The sequence below is a fragment of the Schistocerca cancellata genome, chromosome 11 (assembly GCF_023864275.1).
Source record: "Schistocerca cancellata isolate TAMUIC-IGC-003103 chromosome 11, iqSchCanc2.1, whole genome shotgun sequence".
NCBI lineage: Eukaryota > Metazoa > Arthropoda > Insecta > Orthoptera > Acrididae > Schistocerca > Schistocerca cancellata.
The window spans coordinates 71,017,547-71,030,243 of NC_064636.1; the positions used below are offsets into that span (position 1 = coordinate 71,017,547).

At 40.6% G+C, this 12,697-nt stretch overlaps 1 protein-coding gene across 2 annotated transcripts in view; it reads left to right on the plus strand.

Moving 5' to 3' along the window:
• The window catches only part of LOC126108621 (uncharacterized), a 204,695-nt gene that overhangs the window by 71,734 nt on the left and 120,264 nt on the right, over positions 1 to 12,697 (plus strand). For both annotated transcript variants that reach the window (XM_049913933.1, XM_049913932.1), the window contains exon 6: positions 5,461 to 5,517. In XM_049913933.1, the coding sequence (XP_049769890.1) occupies positions 5,461 to 5,517 (57 nt within the window). The remainder of the gene's footprint in view (positions 1 to 5,460; positions 5,518 to 12,697) is intronic.

Genomic DNA, 12,697 nt, shown 5'->3' on the forward strand with positions numbered 1-12,697 from the left:
TCTAGGGGTATGGAGTGCTGCGTGACAAACATTTTTTTGTTTTAAACAGCGCTCTGTTGGGACCCCTGACGTTCTCTCAGCATGATTGATCAAAGGTGTACATCCAGGTGTTTTGCCGAGTTGTCGTTTCCATCTCGTGCACAATATTTCAACAACTGGACGAGACGTCTTCTTTAGGTGCTGTGAGTTTTACTGTTTCGTGCACTCACTGGCTGGACTCCACTCCACACAGTCTGGATGGAGTCTGGGAAGTGAGTAACAGCAAAACTCACAGCACCTGTGGAAGATGGCTTGTGCATAAAATGGAACTGACAGTTCAGCAGAATGGTTGGTAGCACACAGTAACAGATTTCGTTATTAGCATCTGCAGCTGTTTTCTTTGAAAATTGACAGTGTAATCAAGTAAATCACTCACAGAAAGAGCAAGTGTTATATCGTGAAGCACCAGTCTGATACTTGTCAACCGTCATGGTGATGTTGATCATGATTAAAATTTCATTCCATTTTGAACTGGCATCATCAAAATCAGCATGGGTGCAATATAGTCAATTTCTTGTGGCATACGTTTATTCATCAATAAAAGCTTATCTAGTTTTGATGGTGTTTCAGTAGAGCACTAAAGATTTATTCCCACACAGTAAGCCCGGTATTATTGGAAAAATGTAATGCATCACTGATTCAAGACATTCTTCCAGAGAGACTGAAATACACCATTGTTAACTCCTCTTTAAGTAAGGTGATAGGAGAGGTCAATAACTGCTGACCTGTTTCATTGTTGACACCATTTTCCAAAATGCAGTTGAATACCAGCAGTTCTCAATCTTGTAATGGCTTTTGTTACCACTGGAAAGTTGGCATTGGTGATGCCAAGTTTCCAGACAAGGTGTGTGTGTAAAGACCTCTTTCACAGTTTTGATAGCACTTGATTTGTAGTGTTGAGCTCACGAAAGATTACCTTTCTTTTAATGTGTATCGTCCAGTAATATTCAGCAGCATTAAGCCAAGAATTCAATCAGGGTGAGGGAAGAAGGGCAGTGAAGGTGCTCGTTCCTTGAATTTCTGCACCCGTAGTGGGGCGTTCGCATTAATTGTCTGGCCCCCAAGAAATTTGTTTGCCCACATCAGAGCAATTTGATTGCACATCTTCTGCAACTCCGCATGCTTGAGGTAAGTGACTCAAACCATACTGCGGTAGAGAATTTGAAGCCCTTGGCGGCTTTAGCCATGTGTTAGGTACCGTCTGTTACCAGCAGCAAAACATTTTCTCTGTTCACAACATCTGGCCACAGTAGTTACATAAAGTTGTGAGAAAAAATGGAAACTGTTGAATTTTGTACTCTCTCGAGAGATTCACATGTTAGGAGAAACATTTTTCCTGGCCTGTCAACTTTTAGAACACCACCATAACATTTGCAGCATAACATTTTCAACACAATGTCGACCCACATTGAGAATTTTGTATAGGGACGTTGATCTTTCAGCCAGCAACATTAATTCATATTTATTGAGCTACTCTTCATAGCAGACAAATAAATTGTTCTTTCTCAGTATAGATTCACCTGGAACAGGATGTTTTGTGTACCTCTCAAGAACTGTCTGAAATGTGGATTCTGCAGCTTCTCCAATGGGATGTTGCAGGACACCATCAATTCACCACATCTGAATGATTGTATAGTTTAAGATGAACTTGTCTGCTCAACTAACAGCATTTGTCTGCTGCCATTTTCTGCACTTCTCTTCACACAGCTGCTGTATTTGGTGGTATTACAATGTTGTTGCACATAAAAGTGCTTTTCTCTACTAATTTTGACTTCACTTAATTAACAAAATACCGTATTTACTCGAATCTAAGCCGCTCTCGAATCTAAGCCGCACCTGAAAAATGAGACTCGAAATCAAGGAAAAAAATTTTTCCGGAATCTAAGCCGCACCTGAAATATGAGACTCGAAATTCAAGGGGAGAGTAAAGTTTTAGGCCGCACCTCCAAATCGAAACAAAGTTGGTCCATTGTAATAAGAGACACAATTTGGGTCGAATGAATGACGATACAGCTACAGTAGTTTGGTTCGCGTAGTAAGCTAAGCAGTTAGGCTTTACCAGGTAGCCATACCTATGCGTCAGGCGCTCCGTCCATAATTATACGGGTACCCTTCCTTTTTCACGTGCTTCGTCTGGTTTGGATCGATTGCTTATTTTTCTTTGATCTTATAAGTGCCGTTCTCTTTGTTATAGGTGTTTACCTCACTCTAAGCTGAAAATACATTACTGTACTGTGTCATGCACTGTTTGTCGCATTCTGATAATCAGTGTTTACGGCCTGTCGCCGCTCGCGGCGTGGCTTGCTTTTGTGCGCACTACCGCCGCTTACAATTAAAAAAAGAAAAAGAGAGAAATCGTCTCATTAGCGAAACAATGGTAAGAGACTGCTACTTGTTGTTACTAACACTGCTGCTTTCGCCCGCATCTCGTGGTCGTGCGGTAGCGTTCTCGCTTCACACGCCCGGGTTCCCGGGTTCGATTCCCGGCGGGGTCAGGGATTTTCTCTGCCTCGTGATGGCTGGGTGTTGTGTGCTGTCCTTAGGTTAGTTAGGTTTAAGTAGTTCTAAGTTCTAGGGGACTGATGACCATAGCTGTTAAGTCCCATAGTGCTCAGAGCCATTTTTTGAACTGCTGCTTTCTTTGACGATCAGCAAGAACCAAATAATAGACTGCGTATGATAGAAGATGTTCTGAACGAGAGTTTAACGAAAATTTTTCTGTTTGAAAATCTTTGCAGACGTCTCTTTAGTACATAACATTCTGCACAGAAATTAGTCATCTTAGATTTAAAAATCTAGTCAATTGACGCTTCATTTCTGACTATCACTATTAGGCATAAGAATAATACGAATATAAACATGAAATGATATGTATATTCTTCGGCGTTTGCTGTTGTCTCACTCTAGTTTCGTAGTTTATTAAGCGGACAGGATTTAAATGAGATAGCTGCAAACACGAAAGAATACATGGCAAAATGTTTATATACGTATTATTCTTATGGTGAAGAGAATACTGCATGTGATTCACAATTCATAAAAGTTCCTATTAGTAACCATCTCTTCTCATAGGTAGAAAAAATTCAGAACGTAGAGTTGGCCATATTGACAAACATCCCAAACAGTCTTGCCAGTCGGATTTTCGTAGTACACTACATTGAAATGTTGCTACATTCGAAGACTAACAATACGGAATTTGTATTTACTTCGTTGGATAATGTATGAAAATGCAGTGGTCGAAACTCGGGGCGGAGAAAAAATTTCGTCTTCCATCGTTTTTTTTTTTTTATATTTATTTACTGACGCAGAGGTTTTGGCGCCAGTATTTATCTTTGTGCCTGAAAAGCAAGCATGTGAATCGCTACATATATTCGACGGCAGAAGTTAGTTGTGGCGGCACCTACCAACATCTTTCAGAACTTCCGCTTACTTTGCACTCGATTCTAAGCCGCAGGCGGTTTTTTGATTACAAAAACCGGAAAAAAAGTGCGGCTTAGATTCGAGTAAATACGGTAACATTTCCCCACCAGTACTGAAGAACTTATCATAAAAATCACGAACGAAACCTTGCAACTCCACGCTGGTGGACCGCTTTACTTGAACCACTTGAGTTTATATTCTAACTGAACAGTGTGACCATATGCGTGATGTTTATTACGTTGGAAGCTGCCTTTGTTGGTTTTGAGAGTGTTTTGTTGACCCCGCCCAACAATGTCTTACATCAGCAAACTGACTAATGTGTAATGCTGCTTGTCTACTGTTGTTGTTGTTGTTGTCTTCGGTCCAGAGACTGGTTTAATGCAGCTCTCCATGCTACACTATCCTGTGCAAGCTTCTTCATCTCCCAGTACCTACTGCAACCTACATCTTTTTGAACCTGTTTAGTGTATTCATCTCTTGGTCTTCCTCTACGATTTTTACTCTCCACGCTGCCCTCCAAAACTAAATTGGTGTTCCCTTGATGCCTCAGAACATGTCCTACCAACCGATCCCTTCTTCTTGTCAAGTTGTGCCACAAACTCCTCTTCTCCCCAATCCTATTCAATACCTCCTCATTAGTTGAATGATCTACCCATCTAATCTTCAGCATTCTTCTGTAGCACCACATTTCGAAACCTTCTATTCTCTTCTTGTCCAAACTATTTATCGTCCATGTTTCACTTCCATACATGGTTACACTCCATACAAATACTTTCAGGAAAGACTTCGTGACACTTAAATTTATTCTTAATGTTAACAAATTTCTCTTCTTCAGAAACGGTTTCCTTGTCATTGCCAGTCTAAATTTTATATCCTCTCTACTTCGACCATCACCAGTTATTTTGTTCCCCAAATAGCAAAACTCATATACTACTTGAAATGTATTGTTTCCTAGTCTAATTCCTTCAGCATCACGTGATTTAATTCGACTACATTCCATTAGTCTCATGTTGCTTTTGTTGATGTTCATCTTATATCCTCCTTTCAAGACACTGTTTATTCCACTCAACTGCTCTTCCCAGGTCCTTAGCTGTCTCTGACAAAATTACATTGTCCTCGGCAAACCTCGAAGTTTTTATTTCTTCTTCATGGATTTTAATTCCTTCCCCAAATTTTTCTTTTGTTTCCTGTGCTGCTTGCTCAATATACAGATTGAATAACATAAGGGATAGGCTACAACCCTGTCTCACTCCCTTCCCAGCCACTGCTTTCCTTTCATGTCTTTCCATCTGGTTTTTGTACAAATTATAAATAGCCTTTTACTCCCTGCATTTGGCTCCTGCCACCTTCAGAATTTGAAAGAGGTTATTCCGGTCAACATTGTCAAAAGCCTTCTCTACAAATGCTAGAAACGTAGGTTTGCCTTTCCTTAATCTATCTTCTAAGATAAGTTGTAGGGTCAGTATTGCCTCACGTGTTCCAACATTTCTACGAATCCAAACTGATCCTCCCCAAGGTCGGCTTCTACCAGTCTGCTATAGTACTGATAAATAAAGCTTTGTAGTAATTGTTGTGTTTGGGTGTGACAATATCATCTGAAACATTGTCATACGAGCAACATTTTCATGTTTTTATTCTTGTGTCCATAAAGATACAACAAATATATGTACTTTTGCAAAATGGGGCGGAAATATGACCTGTTACTTAAAAAGGATTAAATATGACTTTGTATGCACAATAAAAGTACATTTTTTTTACACTTTAACACCTGAATTTTTGCATAAATTGTTGTTAAATTCACCATGAAGTTCAGGAAAAAGTATGACTTGCCATTAAAATGTGTGCCCTTGTTATGATTACTTGAAGTGAAAAGTGAAGTGCCAAAAAAAAATTCAGTAATGTACCGTAATGAAACAGAGAATTAAACCTTTTAAACGCAATTTCCGTCACCTACTTTTTATACTGATACATTATAAATCTGACATCTGTCGTAAATTTTTCCAGGTTAATGAATCACCGGAGGACTTTGAAGAGGGCAGTGGTCCATTGGTAATAAATCTGGTGAGTCACTAAGTTTTATAATATTTTACTGCTTACAAGTAGAATACAAAATTGCAGTAAACTCAGTAAGAAGGCCTGACTGCAACTCATTTTCTCAAGGGAATTGTGATTCTGTTCTTCTTCTTCTTCTTCTTCTTCTTCTTCTTCTTAGTTCTTCAATCACCAGGTTGGTTGTCGGCAGCTCACAATGCTTTTCTTTCTTGGGCCTTCATCTTGACATCTTGAGAGTGGTATGTGGTGCAGTTGTTACTGTCCTTGATCTAGGCAAAGTATTTAAAGTCTCGGTCTGCCACTTGTGTTCTTCTCTTGTACTGTTCGTCCAATGATACATGTAATGACACTACCATGTCTTAGCACATGGCTGACCTGTGTGTGCATTCTGTGTTGGGTAAGCTTCCAAAGTTATGGCTTCTTTTCCTCCACCCTGTGGAGCCCTTTTCATTTGATATCTTTCCTACCCAAACAATCTTTAGCATTCTCCGGCAGCACCACAACTCAAAGGCTATTATTTTGTATTTTCTCCTACTCCGAGTGCCCGTTTTTCACTTCTGTATAGCGAAACACCCCAAACATGCCTTTATGAGGTCTTTCCTGAAATATCTGTGTATGCAGCTGGGCGTGAAATGGTTCCTCACTTTATCTATATTTTAGCATAGAGTCACTAATATTAGGAACATGTCCACAGCAATGTGTTTCGAGAGTCGATCTCTCATCGTAAGGTTATCTAAGTTAACCCTACATAAAATACACTTCAGAAGCAGTGGAGGTCAAAATATAAAATTATTCAGACATGAAGACATCATCTTAATTTAAAAATGGTAACACCAGCATCTGCATATTCTCCAAAACATTGCTGATGTAAGGCAGTAAACATCAGTCACACCAGCTGCCTCTCTGTGCACATCAGAGCTGCACACATGTTTACAAACAAATATTGCCTTAAAGAAGCTGCACTTTGAAGGATGTGCCATAACATGGATAAGGAAGCAGGGAATCTGATGCTACTATTTTTCAAGCAGGACGAGGACTTCAAATCTGAGTAATTTTATTTGTTTTTCTATTTTGACCTTGAGTGCTTTGGAAGTACATTTTATGTAGGATTAATTTTGAAGCCAGGTGACGACAGCTTGACTCCGAAAAAATGTTTATGTAGATTATATTCCTAACATTATTAGTTGTATGCTAAAATATGTATAAAGGTTACCTTAAAAACAGCTGCCTTTGGTCCTTAAAATGGACAATATTAGAAAGTTTCTTCTCTTGTTAAAGTCAGTTTTTGTGTGGTAGATTTGGCTTGCTATATTCTTCTTTGATCTTCCATTTGATGTAATTTTACTCCCTCGGTAGGTGAAGGATTCGACGGTTTCCGGTTGCTCACTGAGCTTTGAGCAATGGCATTTTGTTTACGCACCACAAAGATTTTTTTTAGCTTCATTAATTTCCACGTTATAAGAAAAACTGAGTGTGGTTTGATCTGGGCCAGCATCACTTCTAATTGAAGGGATTGGTGGAAGAAAGTGCTAACTCATGGTAGCGTAATTTGAGTTATTGCACGTTGTTCGATTAAATTGGAAGATGACAGAAATATAAAATAAGACCAAGCAGTTGATGTAGTGGACAGTGTCTTTTAGCAGTACGTAGTGATTTATTTTTTACTGGGGTAGGTTGCACTAGAAAACTTGTCTGATTATATGCTAAGACAAATCCTTACCAATTTGAGGATTCACACTTTCTTTTGCTGACCCCCTCAGTATTTCCATATCCTCACTTAAAACTGCAATACCACCAGCAAATCTCGCTGTGTCCATTTTCTTACCATAAATTTTAATTGCTCCTGTAACTCCTAGTTTCTCCCTAACTTCGTCTGTTGCCCTCTGAATGTATCCACGGGAGAAGACAAGAGACAGTCAAAATCCCTGTCTGGCACCCTGTTTAATAGTAGGTGCTTCTTGATGTTCTCCTCACCTTATCACAGCCACAACTTTATACAGTCTCTGCACTAGTCTTTTGTCCTTGCACTTTATGCCTCTCTCTCTCTCTCTCTCTCTCTCTCTCTCTCTCTCAGCATTTCAAGAACCTGTCACCAGTCTACTCCGTCAAATGCTTTTCCTAAGTTCTTTCACCAAGAATTAATGGTATGCCAAATGTTGCTTCTCATGTGCCCACACCTCTTCTAAAGACAAATTAGTTGTCTGTACCTACAGATTGGAAAATTGCGCAGGTCGCACCAGTGTTTAAGAAGGATAGTAGGAGTAATCCATCTAACTACAGACCTATATCATTGACGTCGGTTTGCAGTAGGGTTTTGGAGCATATACTGTATTCAGACATTATGAATCACCTCGAAGGGAACGATCTATTGATACGTAATCAGCATGGTTTCAGAAAACATCGTTATTGTGCAACGCAGCTAGCTCTTTATTCGCACGAAGTAATGGTCGCTATCGACAGGGGATGTCAAGTTGATTCCGTATTTCTAGATTTCCGGAAAGCTTTTGACACCGTTCCTCACAAGCGACTTCTAATCAAGCTGCGGGCCTACGGGGTATCGTCTCAGTTGTGCGACTGGATTCGTGATTTCCTGTCAGGAAGGTCGCAGTTCGTAGTAATAGACGGCAAATCATCGAGTAAAACTGAAGTGATATCAGGTGTTCCCCAGGGAAGCGTCCTGGGACCTCTGCTGTTCCTGATCTATATAAATGACCTGGGTGACAATCTGAGCAGTTCTCTTAGGTTGTTCGCAGATGATGCTGTAATTTACCGTCTAGTAAGGTCATCCGAAGACCAGTAGCAGTTGCAAAGCGATTTCGAAAAGATTGCTATATGGTGTGGCAGGTGGCAGTTGACGCTAAATAATGAAAAGTGTGAGGTGATCCACAGGAGTTCCAAAAGAAATCCGTTGGAATTCGATTACTCGATAAATAGTACAATTCTCAAGGCTGTCAATTCAACTAAGTACCTGGGTGTTAAAATTACGAACAACTTCAGTTGGAAAGACCACATAGATAATATTGTGGGGAAGGCGAGCCAAAGGTTGCGTTTCATTGGCAGGACACTTAGAAGATGCAACAAGTCCACTGTTAGAATATTGCTGCGCGGTGTGGGATCTTTACCCGGTGGGATTGACGGAGGACATCGAAAGGGTGCAAAAAAGGGCAGCTCGTTTTGTATTATCACGTAATAGGGGAGAGAGTGTGGCAGACATGATACGCGAGTTGGGATGGAAGTCATTACAGGAAAGACGTTTTTCGTCACGGCGAGATCTATTTACGAAATTTCAGTCACCAACTTTCTCTTCCGAATGCGAAAATATTTTGTTGAGCCCAACCTACATAGGTAGGAATGATCATCAAAATAAAATAAGAGAAATCAGAGCTCGAACAGTAAGGTTTAGGTGTTCGTTTTTCCCACGCGCTGTTCGGGAGGGGAATGGTAGGGAGATAGTATGATTGTGGTTCGATGAACCCTCTGCCAAGCACTTAAATGTGAATTGCAGAGTAGTCATGTAGATGTAGATCATTGCATCTACCCTGCCTTCGATCCTCCTCAGAATGATAAAGGTCAGGATTTTGGAGGCACGAGTTACCAAACTGAAGGCCCTATAGTGTTCACACGTGTTTGTACTTGCTCAGGTTTCGTAGTGTAAGGATGCCTCATAATACTCCCAATACCGTGATCTTCGTACAGCAGCCCTCCTCCGTGCTAGGCTCCGTCAGTTGAAGTTTCTGATGAGATGACTTCAGCACGTGTTGTGCAGTGAAAGTTAGTGAAATGCTCAGTAATTTCTTTGCTTTGTGAGCACTGCTGAAGAAATAGTGAACTGAGAGGTAAACATCAGTGTAAAAACGATATACTCGATAAATATACTGGGAATCGATGTGTGTTATTTTTATAATAATCTCGCGCTTACTGCTGTCTGCTATCCCATATTGTGCTTTATTTTCGATTTTGTACAGTACCAGGGTTGCCATGTAAATGCAGACAAAAGAAGTGATTAAATAAAATACAGTAGAGCAGCGATTATCTGAACATCGGTCAACCGAACGACCGCTTAACCGAACTGTGTACTCACTCGCGCACCTGTTACTCTCCCACCCTACCGTCCGTCATCCCCCTCACTGCCTGGATGGATAGTACGATTTTTATGAAGTGGTTTCTGGATGTCTTCGTACCCTCTGTAAAAGCTCATCAGCTAAAGAATGGGAAGAGGGAGAAAACACTACTTCTCCTTCACAATGCACCAACCCATCCGTCGTGATATTTTAAATGAGAAAGACTAATTCATAAAGGTAATATTTCTTCCACCTAACGTAATCTCCTTATTACAGCCCACGGATCAAGGCGTTATTGAGACTTTCAAACGATATTTCGGGAAAGAATTGTTGCGTAAGTTATTGTTAGAAAGAGAAGAGGATGGAGAATAAAGTCTCTTAAGAAATCATAAGAGTATTGACTTGAAAGTCGCGTCCTACATGATCAGCACAGCACAGAATAGTGTAAAGGAAGAGAATTTGAAGAAAGAATAGAATAAAATTTTGGACACAGAAGAAAATTCACAAGGTATGATTGAAAATGATGAACAGAATGATATGTCCGGAATTCTCGGTATGCTAAAAGAAATAGATTGACACGAATGTGATGAAGAAGACGTTCATGAATGGATGAATATCGATGATGCAGATCCAGGACACCAAATCATGCAGGACAGATTGTAAACGTCGTCACTGATAAAGATGACGCTGCCAGCATCTCATCAATCAGTGCTCCAGAAAGTGAAGATGAAAGTATACCGACAGCTTCTGAGGCATTCACTTGTTTAGATACTGCCTTGCGATGGTTTGAAGCCCGAGATGAAAAAAAAGATGCCTGTTTTTATGAATTAATTTACTGTACAGTACTTCTTTTTGGCAAATAAACATGTAGAGTTCGATTATCCGAACAAACCAGTTTTCCGAACACCCACGTCCCCCAATTAATTCGGATAATCGACGCTCTACTGTAGTTCATAAAATGATGCTACACATACATATACACTCTCTGAAGTGTATAGGCAAGTAAACTTACAATTTTCATCAATTATTAGATAGTGCAAACTCCAGATAGGAATATCAACAGTTTAGGAAAAGATAGATTACGACTTATCATAAAGATGACATGTTAAGTTGCAGACAGGCACAATTAAGAGACACTGGCTCGAGCTGCAGGAGTAGGCAGTCATATGTGTTTGAGGTGTGCTTGCTTTTATGAATGAAGTGTGTGTGTTTCTCTTTCTTTTTCTGACGAAAGCTTACGTGTAAGTGTCGTTTATTTGTGCCTGTCTACAACTTAATTTGTCATCTTCAAGGTAGTAGCAATCTGTCTTTTCCAACATTGTTCATTAATTATTATGGTGCTAAAATGGTGGAGAATATTGTCAAGTAAACCTACATCTACATCTACATTTATACTCCGCAAGCCACCCAACGGTGTGTGGCGGAGGGCACTTTACGTGCCACTGTCATTATCTCCCTTTTCTGTTTTAGTTGCGTACGGTTCGCGGGAAGAACAACTGTCTGAAAGCCTCCGTGCGCACTTGTATCTCTCTAATTTTACATTCGAGATTTCCTCGGGAGGTATAAGTAGGGGGAAGCAGTATATTCGATACCTCATCCAGAAACGCACCTTCTCGAAACCTGGCGAGCAAGCTACACCGCAATGCAGAGCGCCTCTCTTGCAGAGTCTGCCACTCGAGTTTGCTAAACATCTCCGTAACGCTATCACGGTTACCAAATAACCCTGTGACCAAACGCGCCGCTCTTTTTTGGATCTTCTCTATCTCCTCTATCAACCTGACCTGGTACGGATCCCACACTGATGAGCAATACTCAAGTATAGGTCAAACGAGTGTTTTGTAAACCACTTCCTTTGTTGATGGACTACATTTTCTAAGGACTCTCCCAACGAATCTCAACCTCGTACCCGCCTTACCAACAATTAATTTTATATGATCATTCCACTTCAAATTGTTCCGCATGCATACTCCCAGATATTTTACAGAAGTAACTGCTACCAGTGTTTGTTCCGCTATCATATAATCATACAATAAAGGATCCTTCCTCTGTGTATTCGCAATACATTACATTTGTCTATGTTAAGGGTCAGTTGCCACTCCCTGCACCAAGTGCCTATCCGCTGCAGATCTTCCTGCATTTCGCTACAATTTTCTAATGCTGCAACTTCTCTGTATACTACAGCATCATCCGCGAAAAGCCGCACGGAACTTCCGACACTATCTACTAGTTCATTTATATATACTGTGAAAAGCAATGGTCCCATAACACTCCCCTGTGGCATGCCAGAGGTTACTTTAACGTTTGTAGACGTCTCTCCATTGATAACAACATGCTGTGTTCTGTTTGCTAAAAATTCTTCAATCCAGCCACACAGCTGGTCTGATATTCTGTAGGCTCTTTGTTTATCAGGTGACAGTGCAGAACTGTATCGAACGCCTTCCGGAAGTCGAGGAAAATAGCATCTACCTGGGAGCCTGTGTCTAATATTTTCTGGGTCTCATGAACAAATAAAGTGAGTTGGGTCTCACACAATCGCTGTTTCCGGAATCCGTGTTGATTCCTACAGAGTAGATTCTGGGCTTCCAAAAACGACATGATACGCGAGCAAAAAACATGTTCTAAAATTCTACAACAGATCGACGTCAGAGATATAGGTCTATAGTTTTGCACATCTGCTCGACGACCCTTCTTGAAGACTGGGACTACTTGTGCTCTTTTCCAATCATTTGGAACCTTCCGTTCCTCTAGAGACATGCGGTACACAGCAGTTAGAAGGGGGACAAGTTCTTTCGCATACTCTGTGTAGAATCGAATTGGTATCCCGTCAGGTCCAATGGACTTTCCTCTGTTGAGCGATTCCAGTTGCTTTTCTGTTATAATGCCCTTTTAACAGAGATGCAGTTCCACCAGAGGCCCTGGCACCTTCTTCAGTCTCCGATAAAGCAATTGAAGTTAATCAACCATCAGACAAAGAACAGATACTGTCCATTCCTGTATGTGAACCATCCCAAGTGAGGAACATTTGCACATTGATGTGCAAAACCTTAAAAGCCATAAGAAAGAATTGGGGGAAGAAAAGCGAAATCTCGTGGTGACAGTACATCTTCTGTGTGCTACTTGGACTATAT